Genomic DNA, 26,181 nt, shown 5'->3' on the forward strand with positions numbered 1-26,181 from the left:
TTAACTCTGGAACCCTGAAGTTCATATCAATGGAAGCACCAGCTCTGCAGAGGACCTATCCAACTTTACAGGGGCGTTGTATAAGGGCAAAACAAATTGCCTGCCAGCAGAATACGAGGAAGAAGAGGAAGGTGTCTGGGGGCTGAGTTGCAATGGAAACAATATGAGGAGATTAACTTTTCCTGCTTGATGTTCCTTATTGGTGGTGTTTCTGCCGGACCTGCCACCCGGTGCAGGCAGTCGCTGTGCTGTCCCAGCAGACGAATTCGCACTGTAGCTGCAGAAGATGTACCTCTTTCTGTGACCGGGTGCCAGCCAGAACCCACACAGCTGATTAGTAAATGACAATAGGTAACAAAATTCTTGAGAGGACTAGAAGACTCATTGAAGAGAGGGCCTCTGTCCACTTACTGATTCCCATTAGCTGAGAAGTCACTTTGTGCAGCTACAATAATTAGAAGAAAATAACGTCTATAGAGTAGCCCTCAAGGTTTTTGATCCTGGATCGCTGTGAAAGAGCTTCTTCTCTGCAGAAGTCCTTTGGTTTTATTTCTTTCTCTGCTTCTGTATTTCTCTTTCTCTCACGTGGTCACACAGAGGTTAGTTCCGCAAGAAAAGATTGCAAGGTGACAGGCAAGAAATCAGAAAGTTTGTGCCTTTGATTTCTGCTGTCTTCTCCCCATTCTGGTTTGTCCTGAGGTTATCAAAGCTTCTGTCAGGGTTTTTCTTTTTTTCAGTTTTTCTGGCCAAATCTAATTTGTGTAGTTGATTCTGCTTTAGTAAAGCCGCTGTATTTTCCTTTTTAGATGCATTACTGTCAAGTGCTAGTGAAGAGGTGCCAGGGTCTGTAACTTCTCGGTTAATATAAATACCTTCAGCAACACTTTAATTCTGGTCTAGAATGTCTGTTATTGATGTTTCAGAAATTGTACCCAGTTACTCATTAAGAATAAAATTTAAATTTATGCCTGGGGAATGATTTTCTGTGCTAAGTTAAATACCAACCTTGGTTTTGCAGTTCTGTTCATCTGCACTACTGTCACTTGATTCCAATCACTTTTGAAATAGTGACTTTCTAACCTTTACTAATACTGTTTAATTTTTACTATTCACATTCAGTTCTCAGAAGAGATAGGGAAACTTGAAGACAAAGTCGAATGTGCCAATAATGCTCTGAAAGCGGACTGGGAAAGGTGGAAGAAAAACATGCGGTGTGACATGAGATCAACGTTCACTAATGTGGCTGAGAATAATCTCCGTTATTACGAAGAGGTAAACCACTTTCTCGTAGCAATGTTAGTTTTTCATTGATTATTTCAGTGGAGAACTCCGTGGGTTGTCCGTAAAGAGGAATTCTTGCATTTTAGTTCAAGCCTGTGTTAACTTCAGAATCGGTTTTTGCGGGAAGGGGGAGGCAGTTATCCTTCATCTGACTCGTTTCAAGCAAAACGTGTTTTATTTGTGCCCAAGTGGTTGATCCTGAGTTCATCAACAACAGAGGGCACTCTTGTTTTACTAACCACAACAATTTGGAACATATTTTTCGGTTCAATGTCAGCTGCTATATTTCAGTTTGGAAACCTTGGCTGTAACTGCATGAAGAAGCGCTCTGGAAAGCTCAAACATTGTGTAAATCATCCTGTAGGGGGAAAACATTGAAATGTGATTCCATTTCAGACAGCACATTCAGGAAGTCCTTCTTGTTATTTCTCTGAGGAGTTGTCTTTTGTGAAACAATCAGACTTTACTAGGAGAAAGAAGAACAATACAATTTTGAGAAGTCAGCGTGAAAAGCTTATGGCACTTTTTAACAAAGATATAAATGCTGCAAGTGTATACAATTAATAAATTGAATCTCTTTATAATTGAAACCTGATACTTCAGAAAGAAAGAAAAGTGGTTGAAAGTAGATTTTTATTTTCACCTCAAATGCCACGGCTAATTTTCTTGGTGAGAATTCCCTTTTACAAGAATATATACAATGAAAGAGGAATTGAAAGCATATAATAAAATATGTTAAGCGTTCTGTGAAGTGTCTTTGTGGAGAACACATTGTTGACTGAAGTGGGCATTTTGGAAATATCCCACGTCTTGAGTTGTTTTAAAGAATTTCTCCTTATTTCGGGATAAAAGTTGGAATACACTAAACCATCTATTAATCATAAATTACTAATTTTCGCAGATACGTGCTGACATCTGTAACTTCCAGTCCTGTATTTTGAACTTTCTATGGGTTGCCCGTTAGCCAGGGACAGTGTCCTGATTTTACGAATCATTTTGTTAAAACATAATTGAAAAGACAGAGCTCTTGATCATCAAGTCTAATTAATTAACATACAGTCTGTGAGATGCACGGACATTGACAATCTGTTGTTACATATTAAGATCAAAATATTTTCCTGAAATCAGGCAGCAAGCTTTTGGCATCGTCTCACATTTTCTTCAGTTATTGATGATCTCTTGACTTCTATATCAGCAATACGTATGTTAAAACGATGCTAAATATGTTGGAATATTTTGTTAATGAACGATTAGCTAAATTAAAACACAAAAATAATTTGTTGGTTCTCTTTCCTGTCTAGAAATGCTTTTTGCTGAATTAGAATTTTAATTCAGAAAGCCAAAGCTCGTACTGTACATGAGATTACTGTCATTAAGTCAGAAACTGCAGAAAATGGTTCAGCTATCTCTGTAACTGCCTGTGGGTCTTAAACAGCCTCGGAAGTACTGGACAAATCGGTTTACACTGAGACATTATTCTTTGTTGGCACTTTTCTTGCATATTGAAACCTGCACAAACTGTTTTTGCTGTTGTTTCTTGGCAGATCTGGATTTTAGAAAAAAAAACCAGCTTCTCTTACTGCAGCAGTTGCAATAATGGAAAACACGGTGCAAACCGTATCACTCCTTGTGTGCAAAGTGAGGGCTTACCAATTTTTTTTCCTGTTTTATTAGAAAACCATTATCTTAATCCTGATATTCAAGAGAAATTGATAAAATTAATAATAGATTGGGAGCGTTGATCTAAAATATGCATGTTTATTTGAGACCTGCAGTTAACGCTGATGGTTAATTATTGGAGAAGTGATTACTGTCAGAAGCTGTTCCATGAGCAGCTACAGTTGTGTAATGCACTCCTGAAGCCAGCAGAAGAAGCAGCCCTCACATCTGCTTCTGCTATGTGGAAGTGAAACTTCAGGAAGAGAATCTGAGAAACCTGAGAGTCAGAATATGATTTGTATGCTTTCAGCAGAAAGCAAAATCCTACTTTAAAGATGATAGTTTGAGTCTCACTCATGAAACTCATGCACAAACACAGTGCCTGGTACAGTGTTCTTCACTTGTTCAGTCATTTCTTGCATCATTAATGTTCTTGCACATGTCCAGAGTTAAATTACTCGTTCATGCTTTTGATGCACCCCTTACTAAGCCTTTTCTTTTTGAGGTATCCCTCAGCTTACTTCCTGCCTTTTTTTTTTTCCCAAAGCATGTTCTGTGCATGCTCCCAGGCACCAGGGATGCTGTGGATATGATTCGGTTGCCCAGCTTTTCTGTCCATCTCCTGTGAGGTATCACCTCCTGCTTTCTAACTCCACAGCTTCTCCCCTCCGCAGTTCAACCCCTATTCTTCCTCCCCACGAGCAGTGTCCCATTCCCTTTGTACGGCAGCGTTTCACTCTGCGCCTCATTACTCCCCCCTCTCGCTGACTTCGTTTCCCAGGCACACAACCTAACCAGGAGTTACTCCTGTTAGTGGCCGTTCTCTGCATCCCTTAAATTTCTGAGAACTATAGAGTAACGCCAGACATCTCATGTTTTCTGGTAGCTTTCGCAGCAGAGAATGCAGTCCTTCGAGGCTGCATAAAACTAAAGCCAGTGTGATCAAGTACAACATAGCAATGTGTCAAAGTACATTAGAATCTCTAAAATGTTATTTCCTCTCTGTCACAATATGGGGAAGGAGTATGACCTTGTATTTGTTTGGCTTTTTCCTTAATTGTAGTTGCCTAAGGATTCTGCTGTCAACTTGTCAAGCATCACTTAGGTAGCATAAAAGAGTATGTCTCCCTTAAGCTGAATTAATGTTTGCATTACCTGCGGCGCTACTTTAAAGCATTACCTGTAATTATATTTCTCTGGATTTACTAATTCAAAGCAAGCAGAGGTATTTCTGTAGCATTCCAGTTTATTGACTATCTACAGTTAATATAATTGAAATAAAAGTGGTCCTTTGTTTCTACAGCTGTGGAATCACCAATCTATGCAGACCTATGAGAACGAAGGCTTTCCTGTGATAACGTACAAGCTGTGCTACAATACATTTAAATATAAGGTCGTTTAGTAGCCAAGCATTACCATGACCGACCAACCATTTGGTATTCCTGTCGCTGGTCTCAGGAGTTCACAGAGCTCTCTACTCCCTTTACTTTGTTTCTGGAGAAGAGCTGAATGCATGCTTAAGTCTCTCTGTAGTCCACAACGGCTTAAGGCCAATAACATACTGTGTTAATAATGGCTGTGAGTGCATTGCTAAAATAGGGAGGATTTTCTGAAAAGGTCTTAATTTTTACAAAAATCGGAGCTTTACTCCTACTTCCGAAGTAAATAGCAGTGATTTGTTTGCCTTACAGAGAAAAGTTCTTGAATGAAGTATGTGTTAACATTGTGCCGTTTATTTTATTCCCTTTCCCCACGCCTTAGGCGCGACACTTGGCAGAAGTAGCACACCTTAGGCCAGAAGAGGTATCTGCCAAACAGCTGAAATCACAAACTGTCCACAGGGTGGAGCTTACAGCTGAGAAAGCTGATTGTCACCAGGAGCACTGCCTTTACGTTAGGTATAGATATCCTGCACAGCCCTAAAGATGCAGCATTACTAAAACCAAAACCAGATACAAAGTTTTAGTGGGGGTGGGGGTGGTATTATTATTTAGCTACCATGTCCGAAGTGTTCCTGGTACAAATTAGCAAAGCAAAACCAGGCAATGTTGAACCCTGGCTTCAAAGAGCAATTAAAACATTTACTAAATTCTTCCTTTTGTTTTTCTCACGAGTTTGCTATAGTCTCTAGGATATTTACAGCATCAAAGCAAAAGAAACACTTTCATTTTTCTCAGCAAAGAACATCGTTAACCTATTCTGTTAAGAAAAAAACACCAAAATAAGTGGCTAGATGTTGCAGCACGATCCAAAGACTAGTTAGACTTTAGAAATCTAGCAAATATACCAGAGTTTGGTTTTCCACTGCTCATGAGGCACTTTAGTAAATGCAGGAGGATTGGGGTTTTTTTTTCATAATGTAGGGTGATACTTAATTAGTTTTGGCATTGAAATAACATGTTCTTTTCTTGTGCATGGATGAGCCTTTTTTTAAAGCGTAGCCTCTAGTTTTATTTTTATGTCATACTAATCCTGTTAAACCTTTGCAGCTGAAATCATCTTTGATATAGTGAGATTCTTGTTGGTATTGACTCAGCTTACTCTTTTCCAAAAAGGTAAATAATTTCCTGATTTTCTTAACTATTTCAAGCATAATGTAATTTATTTCTGTGACCTACATTGTTGTACAGGCATAAATTGATTCAAAAGATTCAGTAGGGCAAAGCAATACTCCTTCCCCATTAGAACGACTTCCCTCTAACTCCAAAGCCTGTACCTCTTCATCTAGTGTAAGCTGTAGAGAAGTAGATGAGATCTGTTGTTTGCCCTGGAGGCCTCGGTAGTCGTGCGTTTGACTAGTCATTTGGTTGCGTAGCAAGACGTTAGCTGCTCATGCATGTTGAGCACAGCCTACCTTAGCAGTGCCTGGGAATTCAGCTAACAAACTTCATGTGATTTTCAAAAGCTCCCACATGGCTGAGCCAGTTTGTCTCTGTGCGTGTTGCTTCAAAGCCAGGATCCATCTTTGAACCCGCATTCATTTCAGCCATAAAAATTTCTTCTAAATAACTTCCAGGAAGACTTTTTTTTTAATAGTGGGAATGGCTATTTCTATGCCCTCTGGTTTTTGTCTCCTTGCACCCAGAAACTAGGAGAGTATTTTTTGTCTCAGCCACACACAAGACTTCATTTTCAGGTTCTACTCCAGAAAATGCCATCAGAAATGATATTTTTAAGGTATCAACCACGGAAAACAGGGAACTGGAACAGAAACACACACGGCGTGTGGCATGCTGCTTCTGCTCTCATCCCTACTACACGTTCTATTTGTGTATCTCCTTTTTCGTTAGATATGCAGTTGAACGATATGGAAACCTTTCCGCTGTTGTTTCTACAAATGATGTTGCAGAAGAGATGTGTGACCTGCAGTAGTAATCAGAATATTTTAGGCAGAGTAGCCTTATTTAAGCTCTTGCTATTTAATTTTGTGTATTTAGGCTTTTTTATGTCTTCCGCCAGGCTTTTACCAAGTAATTGGATTATGAATTTCAGTCCTTTGCACGCACATTTAATTTCCTGGGTTTGGTTTTTCTATTTTTTTTCCTCTTTCTGCCTCCTTTGTGAAAGCTGGCTGATCCCCTATGTAGATCTCCGTTTTCAGCCTCCCAGGAGAATGAATTAAAATCATTCTCTAATAACGTTGAAGTATACCTCGCTAACGAAATGTCGTTTATGCAGTTCACGCTTCACAATATAAAAAGCTTGCGCCTAAGGCACAGAGACCTAGTTTTGTTTTGGTAGGGTTAATTATAAAACTTGTCAGCTGTAGCGGCAGTGTGATGTCTGACAGTGAAATGAGCCACCATTGCTCGTACGTTTTGGGAAACGTTTTAGTTATATAAATGCAGATAAATTAAAAACTGAATCACTTGGGTAACTGAAAAAAACGCATCTTTGTCTGGAAAAGCTTCAATAGATCGTATCTATCTGGTTAAGCAACATGTTGCGAATGCATTTTAACACGTGCAGCTTGGCTCAGAGTTGCAAAGATAACGGAAAGCCATTTTTACGGTCCAGCCAGTGCCAATATATGTATTTTAATTCGCATTACTGAAATTACAAAACGTGGAGTTACAGAGTATAAATAAATTTAACTGTCGTTCAGGAAAAAAAAGGTCAGTCATTGCCAGCAAAAGACTCTTCAAGAAGCCGCGATCATTTCTTGTCCCAGACCTAGAAAAAGCCTCGGAAAACAGATGTGCCTTGCAGCTTTCCGGGACGGCCATCGAGGCTGGGCTCTAGCAAACCCAAATCTGAGCCCGAGCGCCACAGCGAAGGCACGTCGCTGGCAGCTGCCTCATTGCCAGTCTAAAACCAAGATGCCGCCTTCCAACACAAGCATCTCAGATAGACTCAGTTGAACTAGGGGAGAATCTAATAAGCAAACCTTAAAGGCTTTATACAAAAGGTCAAAAAGACCTTTTAAGCCAGAAATCAGTTTGCAACACTTGCAGATCACTGTTCATGGTAGCACCATGTTTCACCGCTTCTCCAATTTTATATTTACCATTTCAAACTAACATTTCTCCAAAAAGTCAATGAAGAAAGCAGCTTTCCACATGAATCTTGTCCCGTTATTCCTCTCTTTTCACAGTAATCCCAACCTTAGATGTGCTCTGAACCGCAGCATAATGTGGTATGCAAAAGCAGCACAGGTTAGTTGGGGGTTTCGTCAGCAGGATCAGAAAAGAACTACTGGGGGAGTAGATTCATGGCAGCCATAGTCTAGGGGACACTATATGAAGGACGGGAACGGTCTCTGACATGCCTGATAACAACCAAAAATCTATGCAGAAATTAGCTCCCGCATACGTTTTTCCTCGTGATCTCTTAGGTCAGTTAGCTGTTTTAAGTTCTCACGTTATCTTCAACCACTTAGAAGACCCACGGCTTCTACTTTTTTGTCTTCAGAGACATAATCGCTGCTGACTTTTGTTTGCTTTTTCGTGTTACTTTCGTCACCCGTAATTTTATGGCTATCCCTGGTTCCGTGCCCTTGTGTCATCATGGATTGCCCCAACTCCGGTCGTCCTGTGCGTCGTCTTCGTTTTGCCTTTCGAGCTTATACTTTACCATTATTTGTGACTATCAGATCCTGCCACTCATCTGCTTGCACATAGATATGCAATAATACCAGGACCTGGGCTCTTTAATGTAATATGATTAAATCTACATATTTAATGGCAGATTTTTCACGCCATTCACTAGAAATGCCTCATAAGACAGAGTTAGGTGGCTGTAAGTTCAAGCAGCAGGAATGCCAGCGGGTTCTCCATGTTTCCTAAGCAATGCCGGATGGATGCTAGATAATTCACCGTCGCTGGGCACAGCAAAGTTCTGTGGCTTGAATAGCTTGTGGCAAAAGTTTTCACTTAGGAAATGATACCGTTTGCTGATTTAATTTAAATTCAGATTAACAGAGTATGCTGTCCAGGTTTTAATATAAAAGAAGAGATTTCTTGAGAAATTCCAGCATATTTGTTGTGAATATTTCAGATTCTTCATGAAAAAAATCTGTGTAAGTAAGTAAACTAAGTAAGTAGTAAATAAGCTGCATTGTCAAGAGCGATAGGTATGAGGGTATAAGTCAAAATTTTAGTAGAACAGTTCCATTTCAACGTGGTTTTTTTTTTTTTCAATAGCATCAAAACAATAAAATTATTGCATTAATTTGCCTGCCCTGTTCTAAAAGCCTGGGACTTTGAGTAACAAGGATCGGCACACCACGGGTTGCCTAGCGATAGCCTTGCCATGACTCTCACCACTAATCTCTGATTTATACTGGTTTGCCAAGCTGCCAGCGCTCATTTAAGCCAAATCGAACCAAAGTAATTTGGGGATTTTTTTTCATTTTACTACCTACAGTCTTGGTGCTTCAAATCAAAAAATGAGTTTGTACAATTAGAAATACATTTTTCCATGAGGAGACAAATGCCACTTGTTGTAAGGGTGACAGTTTTCCCACCTCCCCTCCCCGCCCCTGCCTTTCTGGTCCCATTTCTTTCCCATTACTCAGGGGAAACATGAATTCTCCATGCGTTTAGAAAAAAAACTGTTTTAACTCGGAAAGAAAACCGAGTATAGAGTAGGGATCCGCAGAGACTGCAAGGGAACTGTGCCTGACAGTGCGCTTTCTATTTGGAAGAGATCTTTGCCTGTAACTAAAGGGAGAGATGAAAGAAGAGCATAATTAATGTTAGCATCTTCCATGCTAACACATACAATTACGCTGCTCACACTGTTCGTGTGCCATTATGTAAAAGTGACCTTTACGGCTCACTCAGCGTGGTGGCTAACATTTTGCATATCACTGAGCTGCCTAGGAAACCGCATTTTGCTCTTACCGTAGTCCCACAAAAGCAGCTTGTGACAATGTGTAAGTATTCTGCTATTTTTTTTTCTTATTTCATTTTTTTTTTCCCCTTTGCTATAGTTTTACAGAAGTCTATCTGCTATATTCATATGTACCTGTGGTTTGTTGTTTTTTTTTTTTTTAAGTGCCTTGCTACATGGGAGTCCTTCCTATCATCTCAAAGAGTGGATCTTCATGTGGAAGAAGATTCTGAAGATAGGCCTTGAGTAATCTCTCTGCTCCATGTCTGCCTTTTCCATGCAGTTTCTCCCAACCAAAGAAGTGCTTTATACAAGATCAGATATGTTATTAAATATAACTGTTAAAAATCAGTGAAATGCAGGAAACCAGCTTATTGAAAACTCAGGTATTCTAATCCTGAAATACATTTTGGAACATGCTATATATTGCTTTATATTGCTTAGCTGTGATTTTACATATTTTTATGCAAGTGTTTGCATACAATTGTATTCATAAATATAGCATAATTTGGATATAAAGTATTTTAAATATGTAAAAATAGCTCAATTTTAATAAAAAGTTTAATACGGAAAGCCTGTCTTCATTCTATATCCCAGCCTTTGATAAGTATTTTGGTATTGTAGCATGCTTGTTATATTCTCTTTGTTGAGTAATTTCCTGTACTTGTAAAATTGCCTAGCGTAGTCTGTAAGGAGCTCTTTAAGATTATTTTAATAGACCGTGCTAGTCACCTGGTGGCAACGTGGTACGGAAAGACGCTCAACATGTTCTGTGAGGTTAATGCTGCTTTGAAGTACTGTTAAATCAGTTTTCAGTATTTACACGTCTATTAAACGTTTTCAATTTGGCGTTTTTTTTTTTAAAGGATAAAGAAAAAACTGACAGTTCATGAAACAGACTGTTTCTACGATGATGCAATGTCAGTCGCAGCCCTGATCCTGCCAATCAAAAAGCTTGCAGGACCGAGCCTTTCACTCCCGTGGCTGACCCTCCTGTAATGCTTCGCTTCCGCCCTCTTCGGGTAGCCAGTGTGGAAGAGAAAGGGATAAGAAAGGAAAAGAGAGTTTTGCATTAAAGTGATGAGCTGATTCGCTCATGCAATATGCATTAAAGTGATCCAGTCATTGAATTATTCCACCCAAAAGGTCTGTCAGTCTGCATGTGTAATTCCTGCAGGTGTCCTCCCTGGCAGTTAGGGTCTGAGCAAGCCCAGGTCTGAAATACGGAAAGAATCACAGAATCCCAGAACGGTTTGGGTTGGGAGGGACCTTTAGAGCCCATCCAGCCCAACCCCCTGCAGCGAGCAGGGACATCTTCAACCCGAGCAGGTCGCTCAGAGCCCCGTCCAGCCTGGCCTTGGATGTTTCCAGGGATGGGGCATCGACCACCTCTCGGGGCAACCTGGGCCGGGGTTTCACCGCCCTCATTGTAAAAAATGTCTTCCTTATATCCAGTCTAGATCTACCCTCCTTTAAAGCCATTCCTGTCACAACAGGCCTTACTAAAGATGTTGCCCCGTCCTTCCTACAGTCCCCCTTTAAGCACTGGAAGGCCACAATAAGGTCTCCCTGCAGCCTTCTCGTCTCCAGGCTGAACAACCCCAACAAGTGAGACCTGGAATACCAGCACGGCCTTTCGGCAATGCAAGGAAGCCTGCTCTCATGCTGCCCCTATGAAGTATTAATCAACGGTCAGCTTTTTTCCTTTTTCTCTTCCCAGCGATAAAACAGCAGTTCAGATGCTTCTGAAATACTGCCGGAAGCATGCACCTCTCCCACCTTGGGCAATTAACGGACGAGAGGCGAGTCCCTGTTCGGAGGACGGCGGTGCGGTGCCGAAGGGCTGTGCCGCGCCGTGTCCTGTCCAGCAGCGCTGGCGGCGGATGCGCGCAGGAGGCAGGGAAGACCACTGTGGCTGGACGATGCTCTTCTTCCATTGTAGCCTTCCTGCTGATTGGTTTTAACATCAGAGCTGCTAGCAATGTGCTTAACAGCCCTTAACGCCGTTCCCTGTGCTTAATTTTATTTTTTTCTGCCTAAACTTTCAGTATTTACCATGCCGAATATCAATGGCTTCCACAACTTAATTTGCAGGGAGAAATCAACTCATTTTGTGACTGCCTAAACTAGCTACCCAGTAATTTCAGGTAATGCCCGCTGCCTCTTAAATCGTGAGACGAGATGGACAGTTGTTTCCTGTTTGTCTTTCCTGTGCCACTCAAGAATTTACAACCTCTAGTGTGTCTTCCAAGTGCTCCTGCTTTTCCCAGAGGTAAAGCTGTCATTTAATATCGTCTTGTACAAAAGGCATTTCACATTTGTGCTCATTGTTATTGCTTTTCTCTATATTTTCTAGTGCTGCTGCAACCGGTGTTCAAAACACAGGCACACCAGAAATGTGCACGTTGTCATAATTACGCTTTGATTTTTTTTTCATCATTCTTTCCTACTAAGTCCTAATTTAGTCTTTAAAATACCACTGAACGCTGAGCTGCCATTCCATAGAACTGCCCACTAACATTAAGAGCTATTCTGAAGGTTACTAAATAATTTAATTTCTAGCACTGTGTGTATATATCAGAAAATTGGATTTTACCCAGTGGCGCATTAATTTGCTTTTATTAATACTCAATTTTCCCTGCTGTTTTTGGCTCCTAATCTCTCGGTAGTGTACAGTCCTATAAACAGGATTCCAGCAAGACAGGCAGCAGTAACACTCTAAATACTAGATAAGCGAAAGTTCAAGAAATTGAGCTAGAACAGGCTTACCTGGAAGGCTGTGAATATTTAAGTGTAACCAAAAATGAAATCCCGTGCCTCTAACGTAGCCTCCTCTAAGAAAACGGAGCGTCTGGATGGGGAGCGCCAGTGTGCGTTGCAGCGATGTCACCTGGACGTTCTGCCGGAGCAGAAAGCTGCTCTCTGAGGCGCTGGGAAGGCAGAAGCACCATCGGGGATTTTGCACCCTTGGTAAAAATGTGGGCTGTGGTTCATTATGTTCATGAGCTGTTTTTAATTTCTTGTCCTCTTTAGCTAGGCCATAACTTATGGGGGGAAAGACTTTAGTGATCAGTTATATAAAGGTTTTCTTGTGACCATGTTAATTTTCTGATTTTCTAGTAGCATTATCACGCCAAACCGAGGCCCATCGTTAAGTACAGTCAAACATCGTCCTTTTTGCTTTGTGCAAAAACACTTCTGAAACTCGTAATTTTAGAAAAATCTATTGTGTATTTAGACCTATTTCCAAAGATTTTTTCTTTTATGGAGTCTCACCTTCCTTAAACTGATGCTTAGAGAGTTCTTACACTACTCGATTACTCAAAATCAACCTGCCTATTCTTACTGGATTTTCTTTCTGCTGTTTTCAGATAGCTTTGTCCAGCTTGTTAGAGCCCAACCACTTTAAATAATTCCTGAAGTGCCAGAGGTCTGACTAGGAATTCAACTTTCAGCTGCTTACAGCTAAGAGCTTCTGTCTGGAGGCCTCGACTTCCTTCTGCGGATTTGCCGACTGAAATTAATGAAACACTTAAAAGGCAAACCTGATCTTCAAGAAAAGAAACCAGCGTAAAAATGGTGCGATGTTTTAGTGTGTCTGCCTGCAGAGAGCATGAAACAACAGCTGTGAGCGGCAGAAAGTTTCCCATCCAGCTCTGTGTGGTTTTTGTTCTAAACTTCAGGTGAGATCACTTTAAAGACATCAGTGTTTTATTGTAAAATAGAAAATTCAAACGGCAGCTGCAGTTTCCTAGGTAGATAATCACCACCTGTAGAATACAGAACCGGCACAGCTCATCAGCTTCCTCGGGCAGCCAGAGACAATGTGACCCAGGGTGTTTTCTTGGCCTGGCAAGTCCGTTTTCACAGCGACGCCCTTCCTGCCCAGCGCCAGAGATGGGACCACTGGCAGGCAGTCGTGACTTACCCATCAAATGCTTTCAAAGTGCCTGTTAGAGCATTCTGACTTTACGTACGGGTACCTGGGAAGCACAAGTCAAATAAATATTGAAAAGAAGGAAAAGAGGCCTCCTTTTGCTCAGAGTTCAGGGTGCAAACCCCAGCTCCTGGCTAACCGCAGCCAGCTTCCTCAGAGAGAAGCGGGATTGCAGTTTGCAGGGCTGCAAGGTTTAGTCATTGTGGTCTGTGTCTTGCCCATAAAGAGGAAACAATTCCAAGACAGAAGAAAAAGTCAGTTGTTGAGAACATGCTGCCTCTTTATAAGTTACTGGTTCATACGTAGGGCCTGTAAACAATGCACTTCTCTCACATTAGACTGAAAACATGTAGGAAGACAAGAACAAAACCTGTCAGCAGTGCCAGTTGCTGGTAATAAAGGTAAAACAGAGCTGGCTTGTATGGGTAAGACATCAGTGGCTCTCAGCACTGAATGATTATAAATGGTTGCCTGGTGCACGCTCCATCGATTGGCAAGCTGCAAGTCATCTGTGGCAAGATGCATGTCCAGAGAAAAAAGAAATAAAAATGGGCATATAAAAAGAGCTGCTGGCCCCTGCTGCTGCCAGTTTGCACCCAAAGTAGTGACTTTTCGAAAAGATTTCAAGTTTACATATTGAAATGCTTTCATTTGTCTGACAGCCATGGGCAGGATTTCACCAATAGCATCACTAAAATAAGGATAATGCTGGTATTAGAATGGATGAGGGCAGAGGTGTCTGTAATCCGCTCCTCTGATATGTTTTACGCTTACTCAAAGAAAATGGCTAAATAAACCTTTTCTGACAAATGGAGGAGCTCCTGCCTGGCCGCTGGTGGGTCTGACACAAGTGGCTACGGGATCAAATTGTGCAGCCTTAGCAGAAAGCACCTGGGTGGCAAAAACGTTCATAAAGCTCTGCACAGCTTTGCCGCTTTAGTGCGTGACCCAGTTACGACCTGTTGATGGGCTTTCTGTTGCCTTGACTCCAGCCCTGCCATCATCGCGGAGAGAGAAAAGCCTTATCTATGCAATCCCACAGAGGCTGCTTATTGAATACAGCCTGATTAAAGAAATGTTGGCCATCAAACTGAACCTCAAACTCCTTCCAGAAACCTACTGTGTTGCTTTGCCAAGCTGCACCGATGTTTGGGTGCAGCCCCACCGCTGGCAGTGGCTCAGCCTTGCTGGGAGGAACAGACAGCTCATCCGGCCCTGAAAGGGACAGCACAAACTTCCACTGGCTTTGGGAGGTTCTGGGGACCTGAAAAGTGAAGGTATAGCCTGTTTTAGGTACGATACACAATTAAAGAAATGCAGAACTGTAAAAGGATAGCCTCATTTAAAATATAATTGGAAAAAGGATCAAAAAAACATTGTATTAGTTTTCCTACAGGCAAAAAGCCCTACTTTGAGGTTTAAAATTTTTGATCTAGACAGTGACATGACACTGAGTTTTCAGCAGGAATAAGTCCTTTGAGAATTGTATTGCTTAGAAGGTTATTTAAGGAATAAGCATTATTATGTCTGCATTAATAATTAACCCAGAGTTGCCAGCAAGCCACTAACTGTCAAAGCCAAACTAAGGAAATTCCTTGGAATCAAGGCAACGTTGATTACACAGTGTGGGGAAGATTCACTGTTCTTTAAGTGCTTGTTATAGCACTGTGTCAGCTTAAGGAGCAACTGAATTGCCTTTTTGGATGAGCTGCTTTAATCAAAAAATAAGTGGTTGCAATGTTGTATCGTGATTTTTTAATTTTTTTTTTTTTTAACGAAAGTAGAGCATCTCACCAGGCTCTTTTGCAAATGAAAAGAAATGTTTATGTTTTCAATTTGTTCTCTGGAATTGCATTCATTTAAATAACAAACAAAGCTTTCAACAGGAGGTAAAAAATAGTATGTCAAATGAGAGCTGAGCAAGGCGCTCCATGCGTGCACGACTATGACCCCGCTCCGTACGTCTAAGTGGAGAACTGGTTGTTCACGTGGGCGCTGCGTTATTTGGCTCTTGGGTTACACGGCAAAGCCAGAGTTGCCCTGACCATCTGCACCTCCTGCCCAGGAGCCCCTAAGCCTTGCCTGGGCCCCACGAAGCCGGCACGGAGCCCTGAGGGCCGGCAGGGACTACCTACATGAGGAGCAGCTCGCTGAAGCTTCAGAATCACTGATGCTTTTTCATCTCCTTTTACTGCTTGATACTTCAATATACACCGTTTCTATAAAATAAAAGCAAAAGAGGGAAGTTCATGAGGGTCCCTTCGAACCTAGGAAGTATTCTGTGAGTCTGTCAAAGTGAAAATTGGGAGTAAGTCTATGAAGAGAAAAACTATCGCAGGAATTTAATACATCGTCCCCTATTTTGTCCACCAGCAATTCCTTTTGCAATAAACAAAATAAAAGCCTGGCAGACACCCTGCTGACATAAAAGCGAGGCTAAAGCAAGGTTAGCGAAAGCTTTGTAATCAGGTTTGAGCGAAAAGAGCTAAGCAAGAGTAGGTCTTGGGAGACTATGTGTTCATTCACTGACAGGACAGTACAAATTTCATAGGGAAATTAATTGTGACAGCTTAACGTAGGGAAGTAAATTGTTCAATATTTATTGGTGCCTTCCAGCATGATGCTTTATTCCTGCGATTGCACATATTTTATTACCGTCCTATTGTGAGGAAAGAAAAATAATGGAGAAATATAAAAGGGTGGGCGCAAAAGCAGAAAAAGCAACTGATATATAATCTTCCGTGATTATGATTGTGCACTATGGCATGCAACTGTTACAAGCCTTTAAGAAAATTATACAAACACAGTTGTGCCTCATTTTGTCACATATGGGTACAGAAAATGAAGAAAAACACTTCTACTGCAGACTAAACCTAGAACTTTTTTTTTAATATTAGCCTTTTCTTCATTTCCGACTTTTCACTGAAGCAGAGAGACTCTCAGTACAGCCCAGCATCAGCCCTATCCAGATTATCCCATACAGAAAGGCAGGACAAGAAGGGCCTTGAGGGGCTGGAGCGTGTCCAGAGAAGGGCAGCGGGGCTGGGGCAGGGTCTGGAGCACAGGTGTGGTGGGGGGCGGCTGGGGGAGCTGGGGGGGTTTAGCCTGGAGAAGAGGGGGCTGAGGGGAGCCCTTCTCGCTCTCTGCAGCTGCCTGAGAGGGGCTGGAGTGAGGGGGGGGTCGGTCTCTGCTCCCAAGTCACCAGTGACGGGACGAGAGGGAACGGCCTCAAGCTGCGCCAGGGGAGGGTTAGGTTGGGTGTGAGGGAAAATGCCTTCCCTGCCAGAGCGGTCAGGCCCTGGCACAGGCTGCCCAGAGAGGTGGGGGAGTCACCGTCCCTGGGGGGGGTTTAAAAGATGTGTAGACGTGGCACTTCAGGGCACGGTTCAGGAGGCCTGGGGGTGTTGGGTTGGGGGTTGGACTTGATGATCCTAAAGGTCTTTTCCAACCTTAATGACTCTGTGATTCTATACTGGGTCAAACCGGCAAGTCTTAGCCAGCTTCTTTTAACTGAGGTGAAAAAAGCCTGCCCTTTCTGGCTAAAATGCAGATACCAATAGAAGCCATTCCCTGGGGGTTTTCTGTAGCTTGTTTTGTGGTTTGGTTTTTTTTCCCCATAAGAGCTGCAAAGCCGCTTCCGACAGGTCCCACACTGGTTCCTGCTCACCCGCTGAGCACCTTACCCAGGTTTAATACCGGCTCTACCAGCCACATTAGGCCAGGGCACACAGCCCCCGACGGAGGAGCTGGCAAAGAGCAGGGGCGCAGGGCTGGGAGCCAGCCAGGCTCTGGGAAAGGTAACCCCAGCGCTCTTAGCCGCAGCGCCAGGGCTGAGAGAGGCCGAGGAGCAAAAGGAGCTGCTGCACTTTGTCTCGTTACTCAGAAGAGATGCTGGGAGCGGTGCAAAGATAACTGTCATCTGTCACTTGGACTGCAGTCTGTACACAGATCTCAGAATATAGAAGGCCCAAAAATAGTATGGAAGGAAAAAAATACCTTGGATACAATTAGAAGGATATTTGCTTTTATGATTTAAATTATATTTAGCTTAGTTTTTAATCCTTAACGTGAAATGTTCCCGTTCGTACTTTATACGGCTTGCTACATACACCAAACGTGTGTTGCGTCTCAAGTTTGTGAGGGTTGCTACGGGAGTTCTGGCTTCACTGCTCAGAAAGTCGTCGTCTGCAACTTGATGAAGCCGATCAACGTTATTGCTTTGTATGTCTGCGTGCCCTTAGAAGCATTTGTCTTATGGATGACCTTTAAGGAAAACAATATTAGTTCATATCTGCTTTTTAATATGTCACCCCATTCATCAAAAGTATTTATTCAGAACAAATAATCTGCGAGGCTGTGAAGATTTTCCTTGGGCGTCCCTCTCCCGTAACACCGATCCAGACGTTCGGGTACCCCAAGTCGTTATTCCTTATGTCATTATATAGCAAGGGTGTCGGCGCACGTGCGTAACGCCACGGCACGGCGCGCGCAGCGTCACGAGGCACGGCCGTGTGCCCGCGGGGCTGGCGGCTGCCACTCGGCTCGCTCAGCTGCCCGCAGAGCTGCTCAGTGCAAGGAGCTGGGCTTTGCAGTGTTAATCCCAGTTTTCCAAAAAAGTGAGATCAGTTCAGAGCAGGAGTGAGTTCCCTGAAGAATTCTAACCATGCAAATGTATTTATATGGTGCCTCTTGTCTTTTGCTCTGTTCGTTCGTTGTGGGATACGTGAATATTCCCGACGCGAGTGCCGACACCGTTACGCTGTGATCCAGAATCCACGGAAATGAATGAAAAGACCAAAGACTCTGTTCAGCTGGTCTAATACGAAGTCTCCCAATTAAGTAACATTCAAGTTATTACTAGTATTTTGGGAAAATGTGCTAATTAAAAAGGAAATGGAGCAGAAAAACGTAATCAGCATCTTGACTTTACTCTTACATTTTGGTAGTGACCATGGTGTTTCTGCCCCTTGGTTCTAGAAGGCTGGGGGGTGATGGGCTTCGTTTGGGGGAGCATTTTCCATTGTCTCATCTGAAGTATCTCAGCTGTTCTCCAGCAGCAGCAGCGTGTGTTTAGAAGGGAAGCAATAAAGCCTTAATTATAGGGCAGTGTAACAGCTACAAATGCATATTCTACTGCTACATGTTCTTCAGAAGGATGTAATCAATTCACACTGCTTTTGAATGATGTTTCATATTGTGATCTTGTAAACAGATCTTAAAATAGCCAGTTTATAAAGAAAGCTAAATCTCTATGATTAGGAGAGCTTTTCTTTCTTCCAAATTAACCCTAAAAGAAAAGTGGGAGGATGGAGGTACAGCAGCTTTGATTTTGAACCCCCTACTGAAGTAAAAGGATGCTAATAATTTGAAAGTTGCTTTTGTTTTGGGTTTTTGTTTTGTTCTGTTTTGTTTTTAAGAAAAACGTACAGCCATTAAACAACATACACACAGTAAATGTGGTGTGTCAGAGATGAACCAAAATGGTGTTTCTGTAATGCCAAATCACCAGGAATTAGTTCAGATAGCGAACAGTGACACATTGTTTTGGATTTCAGTAAGAAAACAGGGTTGACAGACTTCAGCATTTTCAGAGTTTGTTTTGCACCGTATCATTTAGCAGTGGCTTCTGCTCCTCACTGTGCTGGTGAGGTCCTGTTGAAAGCTCAAATCTCTTGTGAATTGAATTGTAATCTTGGGTTTTAAACATGCCACCGACTGAGGTTGATAATGTACCATCCAGGGGAAAAAAACTAACGTTTCATTACAGCAGATTTTGAGATTTGAGAACAGCTGCAAAGCCCTCACCATGGAGATGGTTAACTTTGAACTTTGAAGATGCTGGGATTAATGGATAAAGCTCCATTCCAGTCCTATAGCCTTGAACCATGGCGTCGTAAGAAAGAAGAGCCTAATATGTGTGCAAGGTCATTAACATTGCTTAGTGAACAAGCAAATTTTAGAGGCTGCTGCGGCTGAGTGAAGGCCAAGGGCGTTACACCAGCCCTCTGCGCGGCCCTTTGGCAGAGGCACGGCCACCGGACACGGGCTGACCGAGGAACGGCTCTACCCACGAGCCAAAGCGGCACAAAGATGCCACTGAACCAGCTTTTGGTTGCTGAGGCGTAGCTCGGTTTTTGGACTGCAGTCCCGCTCTCCGTTGCCACCAAAACTGAGCATGGCTCTCAAAAAGCTTAGCGTTTCCAAATTTGCTGTGTATGAGCGTCATTTTGGGTAGCAAGCGCTTCCCATCGGGGTCTCTCCCATGTCGCAAACCCTCGAGTGAGGCTCCCTGTCTGCCTTATTTATAATTTCTTTGCAAGGGCACGGTCATAAGTATGTTAATGACCAGAGAAAAGAAGGTACGTCTATTTGGGGAATAGTATGTCTTTTTATGGTACAAATTATAATTGTCAAGTGAATAGAGCCAAAAGTATTAGAATAAACTCGAAGTTGCTTTTGCCTCATCTCTTGCAGTTGTGTAGGACACAGTGATAGCCCACCCTGTGGCCGAGGGCAAGAAAAGCTGCTCGCTTTTCTGTCTTCAGCAAAACACACCTAGGAGGAAGGAGAAAGGCTGGCGAGTCTCTTGGCCTTTTCTGTTTCTTAAGTTTTATCGTGTACTTCCGCAGCATATGGGTATAACTAATTACATTTTCTGAGCAGATGTGCAAAAGATGGATTGATATGCCAAGGCTGGTAAATGTCCAATGAGGAGGAGACGGGTGTGCCCATGACAGATTTTGTAAATGAGACATTTACGGAAGTGACGAACGTAAAACATGTCATTTTAGTGTGTTATTCCTGAGGTTAAAAGAAGCCCAAGCCTATTGTCCATTGGGAAAGAAAATGTGTAGCTTATCTCCATTTCCACTTCTAGAAAGATCAGTTTTTTCAAAATCTGTTTGGAATATGTTGGGGTTTTTAAACTTGTTTCCTCTCTTCTCTCCCATTTTATACTTACTGTTGAAAAGGAAAGTAAAGAGGAAGGGATTTGGAAGGAAAAAAAAAATGTTAACTCCCTCTCTCACACAAAAATAAGATTTAAAAAAAATCAAGTTTTCACATGTTAAAACGAAGAGCCAAGCTGATAAAACCGGTGAGAATCTGCACACGCTCCACCTGAGCGAAGCAGCAAATGAGGAATTAATGACATTGCTACGTGATGCGGTGTGTCGGCGCAGATTTGACGGACCGCTCGGACGCGCGTCATGGCGCGGCAGCCAGTGCTGCTCAGTGTGCCTACCCGAAGCGCAACAGAAGCCTTATGGTTCTGCCCTTAAACATATACAGTCCTATTGTCCTAACTCAGCATTAAGCTGGTGAGAATAGTCACTCTGCAAAATAAAAGTAACACCTTATTTGAGGTTCAAAATGGTGTTTTTCTCCAAATGTTACGGCCCTTTTGTAAACCAGGACTTCTGATCCTGTAACTCCCTTTCGCCGGACCTTGCTGTCTTCCCACCTGGGCTCTTTTGTTTTCTTCATCTTGTTTTTAAACAGAGCTGAAGGAAGTTTGAGAAGTTTGTATATTCTCTGTAGAGAAAGAACTGAAGAGGAAGAGTATTTTGCCTCTCAAAGTGATTCACAGTTATCCTTTTTATTTTCTCCCCTTAGTCTCTTCATTATTATTCAGATACCTCAAATCTGTGTATTCACCTTCTCCAATTTTCAGGTGCTTTTCCTTCATAGTTAATTTCTTTCTTCGTTTCACAATCCTTCATTTCCCTCTAACACCATGTAATATTTATGTAATATTTATTATTTTAGTGCTAAAGCTGCATGAATAATTTATCAGCTATTTTGCCTCTTTTCCTATTCAAGTATGGCCCATAATGATTTACTTGAAATATTCATTATTTGAAATGCGTTGCTGAATAATTTCTGCAAATAATCCCCGGCCTGTGTATTGTTCAGAGGTGCAAACGAAAGCCCGAGCGGCGACGAGTCGACACTTTCATCCAGCCGGCCCCCGACGGAAGCTCTGCTTCGCACAGTGTTTGGTGCATCTGCTGAAAATGTCCCCACTTGCAAGCGGCTTCCTGAAAATACTCCTCAAGGTTCACTTAACAGTTCTGATACAGGGAAAAAAAATAGCCACCGAATAAGTGCATCATTTTGGTCTACTTGGAAAGGAAGGACATGAGAGTCGGTGCTCAAGCGAACGCATTCAGCAGTGAGAGTGCTAGCGACAGGGAGCTCGCTGCTTGGCCAACTAGCCGACGGGCTGCCCGTGCCGTCCTCACCCACCTTCGCCCTTTGCTCCTCAGCACCCTCCAACGGCATGGGCTAACCCCGGTGACAAGGTCCTTCAACGTGAAATGGTGTGGGTATGACTTGCACTGGGGACAGCCTCTTTAGCAAGGGCTGCTGTGACAGGACAAGGGGTGATGGCTTTAAACTAAAGGAGGGGAGATTTAGACTGGATATAAGGAAAAAAATCTTACAATGAGGGCGGTGAAACCCCGGCCCAGGTTGCCCCGAGAGGTGGTCGATGCCCCATCCCTGGAAACATCCAAGGCCAGGCTGGTCGGGGCTCTGAGTGACCTGCTCGGGTTGAAGGTGTCCCTGCTCGCTGCAGGGGGTTGGGCTGGATGGGCTCTAAAGGTCCCTCCCAACCCAAACCGTTCTGGGATTACACGATACATATCCAGCCTTTGGGAAGCCTGAAAGAGGTAACGCTGGTACCAAGCGCAACAGCAGTGCTGGGGAGTTTCCCTTGCAGCGTCGCGGCCGGCAGCAGCAAGAGGTCAGCATCTATCCCGGGGTGGAGGGATGTCAGCAAGAGGCTTCACTGATATTCAGCCAGAAAAAAAGCATCACTTCTAAAATGCAGTAAAGCTGTTTGCAAAATACTGTCAGATATGAAGTTAGTTCTCAATGACATTTCTTTTGCAGCGAGGAGGCTGCTTTTAATTTAATTGCTAATTAAAAGTTCAATAATTTACTGTTTAATATTCCCAATTTAGCACTAAACGAACATTAAGTGATACAATTGCTGCTGAAGCCCTGACCAGATTGGAAGAGGAGAGGTGGGGGGCAATCTTTCACAGCATCAGGGCTCGCTCTGTTCTTAGGCCAATCTTCCACCTCCTCCTTTCCTTAGCAGGGAGTGCTGACCCTCAGGGTTAGCTTCTCTGCAATAAAGATTCGGAAGTTAACTCAGTGTGGGTATCCGCTGCGGTCTGAGAGCGCTGCCAGCCGTACCTGTGCTCTGCAGAGGCTCTGGGAGGGTGTCCAGGGCAGCAGGGACTGAATCACCGAGCGGGAGAGGCAGCGGGTATCAAATGGAGCCGTGCTTTGAAGAGGACAGAGAGAAGGTGCTCTGTTACACACCGAAGCAAACAACCGGGACTAACTTGGAAGACAGTGAGGAAAACAAATATTTTTTTCTTTCTCAATTTCTAATAAAACCTTGATAGGCAGAAACACAAAGAAGGAAGACCACGAAGTGGGCAACTGCTACTGAGAAGCAGTCTGTAAACGATGGGCTAGAGAAGCTGTGACTTTTTGGAATCGTGTCATTTTTTTCCGCGAGGCTGAGCTGTCCCCCACCATAGCCATGAATGCGCACCCTGTAGTTAACTACTAGTTATTCTTTTTCTGTCTGACCCCTGGAGTTGGTTTTTATACACTGCGGATTGTCAGAACCCGATTCGCATTCAGCGCTACTGACAGTGGGAATGATCAGAAGAATTAACAAATATAGATGATAAAACAAAATGTCACATTTTACCGCATACTTTTGTTCCATCTGTCTGAGCAATTTTAAATGCCAGATTTAAAGAAGTGCCAGCAGGCCATGTCTTTCAGGGGTGCTTGCACATGGCTGCACCGGCTTTTAGCGTTTCCTTTCTATTAGGAGGATAATTTGGAGGCACAGTAAACTCCTGGAAGGGAGCGAGAGCGCACGTGGTCGCAGTGGGACACTCACCCCTGTGCCAGCTCCTGGGCGAGCCCAGGGAATCGCCTCTGCCCAGCCTCCCTCTCCCCCGCTCACACAGTTGCTTGCTCTCCATGGCCTTGCCCCATCGTTTCCATGCGGCATTGGAAGGTCACCATCGCTCACCTCCCTGCTGCTTGCTGGTAAGATGCTACAAGACACTTACTGCCAGGCTTTTTCTATCACTCACAGCGTTTCTCTTGTTCACCTACCAAATATGGAGGCTTTGGAAAATTTCAGATTATCTTTAGAGCACTCACGTTTCCACCAATGAGGGGGATCAATGGTTGGGTGGCAGGTTGTGGTGCTGTTTTCGCTCCGGTGAGCAGCTCCCGCCAGACCGCTCCTATTTTGTTCTGGTCCTTGCTGGGGACGGTACCTGCCCTGCCCGCCGGGGCTGCCTGACCGGCCGGACACGCTGAGCCCACCCCGTCCTCCTCACCCCGCAGGGAAGTGGATCCACCCCAGCCCCGAAGTCCCTCAAAGACTGCGGGTTTTAAAGTTCAGCTCAAACTTGAAGCATCTTTGGTGCATTTTCTGCTTCAAAAACGCTGTGAAAAAATGAACAGGAAAAAAAGACCCAGAGGAAATAACTCAGTAGAGAAAAGACGACTGGGAAACGGAGCACAAGGAGGTAGAATAAAAAACTGTAGAGAGTCTCTGATCAAAGAGTAGAGAGAAGAGAAAAAAGAGATAATGAATAAATAAGCAAATGCTACGTGTCCGACCCCCGGGTTCGGTGCCAGCTCAGCAGCACTCTGGCCCTGACGCACAGAACTGGCGCAGCACAGGGAGGGGAGGTTTCTTCCCCGTGGTAAAATCGGACTGGCTTTCACAGGGGACGATGGGCTTATACAGGACAAGCTGTTACTGCCCCAGCACGAGCGCAAGTGAGGTGCAAACTACGGAGCTGCCAGGAGCAGCTCTGCTGCTGCGCCCGCCCCGTGAAAAAGGACTCTCATTTCCACGCTTCACCCTTTGCCGTCCTGTCTGCGTCCCCTCTGAGACGTCGGCGACTTGTCAAACCGTGTACGAAACCCAGCACCCAGCAAAACTGGAGAACGGCTACATCGTTCCCTCCACACGCGCACTTCAGATGGACAGACCTAAAACGGTGCAAGATTTCAGCCCACAGACCCTTGGCGTTTCCTGAAAAAAACATTCTCTTCTTGCATTGGGGATTACCAGCTACTTGGAAATATAGGCTGTAAGTTTGTGTGTGGCCTGCCATGGGAATTCAAATTGCATTTCAAAGTTGAAAATCCCACCCACTTATTTTCAAGTGCTGACAATATCTTGTTTCTTAAAAAATTAATTTTTAAAAATTAAATTAAATAACAAAAATTATTTCAGCTCATCTAGGTGCACGTGTGGAGACAGGCAAAAGTGTGAAGGCGTGACCGAAGCCATTTATTCCTTTTGGACCTTAACTTTCTATAACAAATTAATTAGAGTTGGACTTCCCAAGAGCTAGAAGTTAAACTTCGGTATCTGTTTCTGTGAACTGAAAAACAAGATGGTAAATCGCTCTGGCTGCCTTTGAGGCACCTAATGTATTTTTCAGCCTTTCATTTAAAAGCTGGCTGTACAACGGTAACGGTCAGAGGGGGAAATGCCAACCATTTATCAAGTTAAGGCTCATTTAAAAAAAATATACCAGGAAATATGCATACTGGAGCCAAATATGGCACGTATTTTAGCAACCATTGAGCATGGTTTTGCTGAAAGGGAAGACATTGGCTTTAACAAACATTCCGTCTTTCCACACTGAATCTTTGGGAAGACATTGAATTCTTTTCCCTGGTTAAACTCTTACCTTCACGCTTGATCCCGGCAAATACTACCAGAATCGGGGCCCTTGTTCCTGAAATAATGTAGGTTATAAGGGGAGGTAACTCGAGTATTGGGGTTTGAACGTGAAAACTTTGCTAACTCCAGGCTATGATTAGTTTTGCACCCTGCCAGTGAGTAAAGTATGGATTAGACTCCCAGAAATACCCCCAGCCGTGCTCATGCCTCGGGCGGATTTAGATCAGCCTGATTGTTCCGCTAAGCTCCCAGTCTGGTGAGAAGTCACACTCGTAATTTGCATCTTCATAAAAGAATTAGCAGAGCTGTTGCTTTGAAGTTCAATTATCCATGTGCGTGTTTAAAGCAGAATATTGAAAATACATTGTGCTGTTTGCACAGCTGCAGAGACCTAAATACACAATGTCTGCAGGTTTGCTATCGATCTTTCCACCAGCCAGGGAAACACTGGGCTATTGTGGGGTCCGCAGAAGATCTAAAACCACAGGCGGGCATTGAAGCAGAAGCGAAGCTCTAAAGAAAGTTTATAACTTCATTTGTGGACACTGGGGATAAATTCAACAGGCCACTTAAGTGTTTATATTAGGAGGCGCCAGCTGCAGCTCTATAGTTAAGGCTGAATTGAGCTTTGAATTGGAATCAGGGGTTCAACTTCATTATTTATGTGAACAATGTGGTTTTCTTTCTTTTTTTTCCTCTTGTCTCGAAACTCACAGTACTTGCTCTTTGAGTACACGACGGATTTCCTACTAGAAAGTAAATCAAGCAGTTAAGGGTTAAAATTAAACTGTAAAATAGATCCCTTATGAAATTAGATTTTTTTCAGAACAGAACTGATTATTTTTCACGTCGATATCACTGTTAAAACTCGGTTATACAATATCAAAAATAGCTGAAAAACACTATGAAAACAATTAATCAATGTTTATATAATCGCTATGACCAACAGCTCGTTTATACTTACGGGGATTCCTGAGGCATCCAAGCTTAGGCAGCTCGTCATCCCTCCTCGCCGGCAGAGCCGTTCATTGGCACCGTACTCCGGGTTACAGCTTTCCCTGCAGGGGGCTCCAGCTCGGGGGAGGGCAACAGTCCTTCTGCACAGCCATCTTGGCCCAGCTCTTACGGCCCTCGCCCCTTGGTGATCGCCCGCCCGCGTGTGATGGACCCCGCAAGGCTCTGTAAGACGCCCTGCCTCGCTGCAGCCCCGCACGAGAGCCAG

General features: G+C 43.3%; 2 protein-coding genes across 14 annotated transcripts in view; one reads left to right on the plus strand and one right to left on the minus strand.

The window, feature by feature from the left end:
- Positions 1-9,846, plus strand: part of SNX7 (sorting nexin 7) — a 30,462-nt gene extending 20,616 nt beyond the window's left edge. The window contains exons 8-9 of one of the 3 annotated variants that reach the window (XM_075098211.1): positions 1,120-1,272; positions 4,702-4,878. In XM_075098211.1, the coding sequence (XP_074954312.1) occupies positions 1,120-1,272; positions 4,702-4,863 (315 nt within the window). In that variant the 3' untranslated portion in view covers positions 4,864-4,878. Of the gene's footprint in view, positions 1-1,119; positions 1,273-4,701; positions 4,879-9,438 lie in introns of those variants that run through there. The other 2 variants (XM_075098213.1, XM_075098214.1) reach the window with 2 other exon arrangements.
- A 4,495-nt stretch (positions 9,847-14,341) lies between these two features.
- Positions 14,342-26,181, minus strand: part of PLPPR5 (phospholipid phosphatase related 5) — a 264,334-nt gene continuing 252,494 nt past the window's right edge. For 9 of the 11 annotated variants that reach the window (XR_012661321.1, XR_012661320.1, XR_012661324.1 and 6 more), the window contains one exon: positions 21,738-22,505. The gene's annotated coding sequence lies outside the window, so the exon portion shown is untranslated. Of the gene's footprint in view, positions 14,475-15,345; positions 22,506-26,181 lie in introns of those variants that run through there. The other 2 variants (XR_012661318.1, XR_012661317.1) reach the window with 2 other exon arrangements.

This window comes from Phalacrocorax aristotelis, chromosome 6 (assembly GCF_949628215.1).
Source record: "Phalacrocorax aristotelis chromosome 6, bGulAri2.1, whole genome shotgun sequence".
In the NCBI taxonomy this organism is placed as follows: Eukaryota; Metazoa; Chordata; class Aves; order Suliformes; family Phalacrocoracidae; genus Phalacrocorax; species Phalacrocorax aristotelis.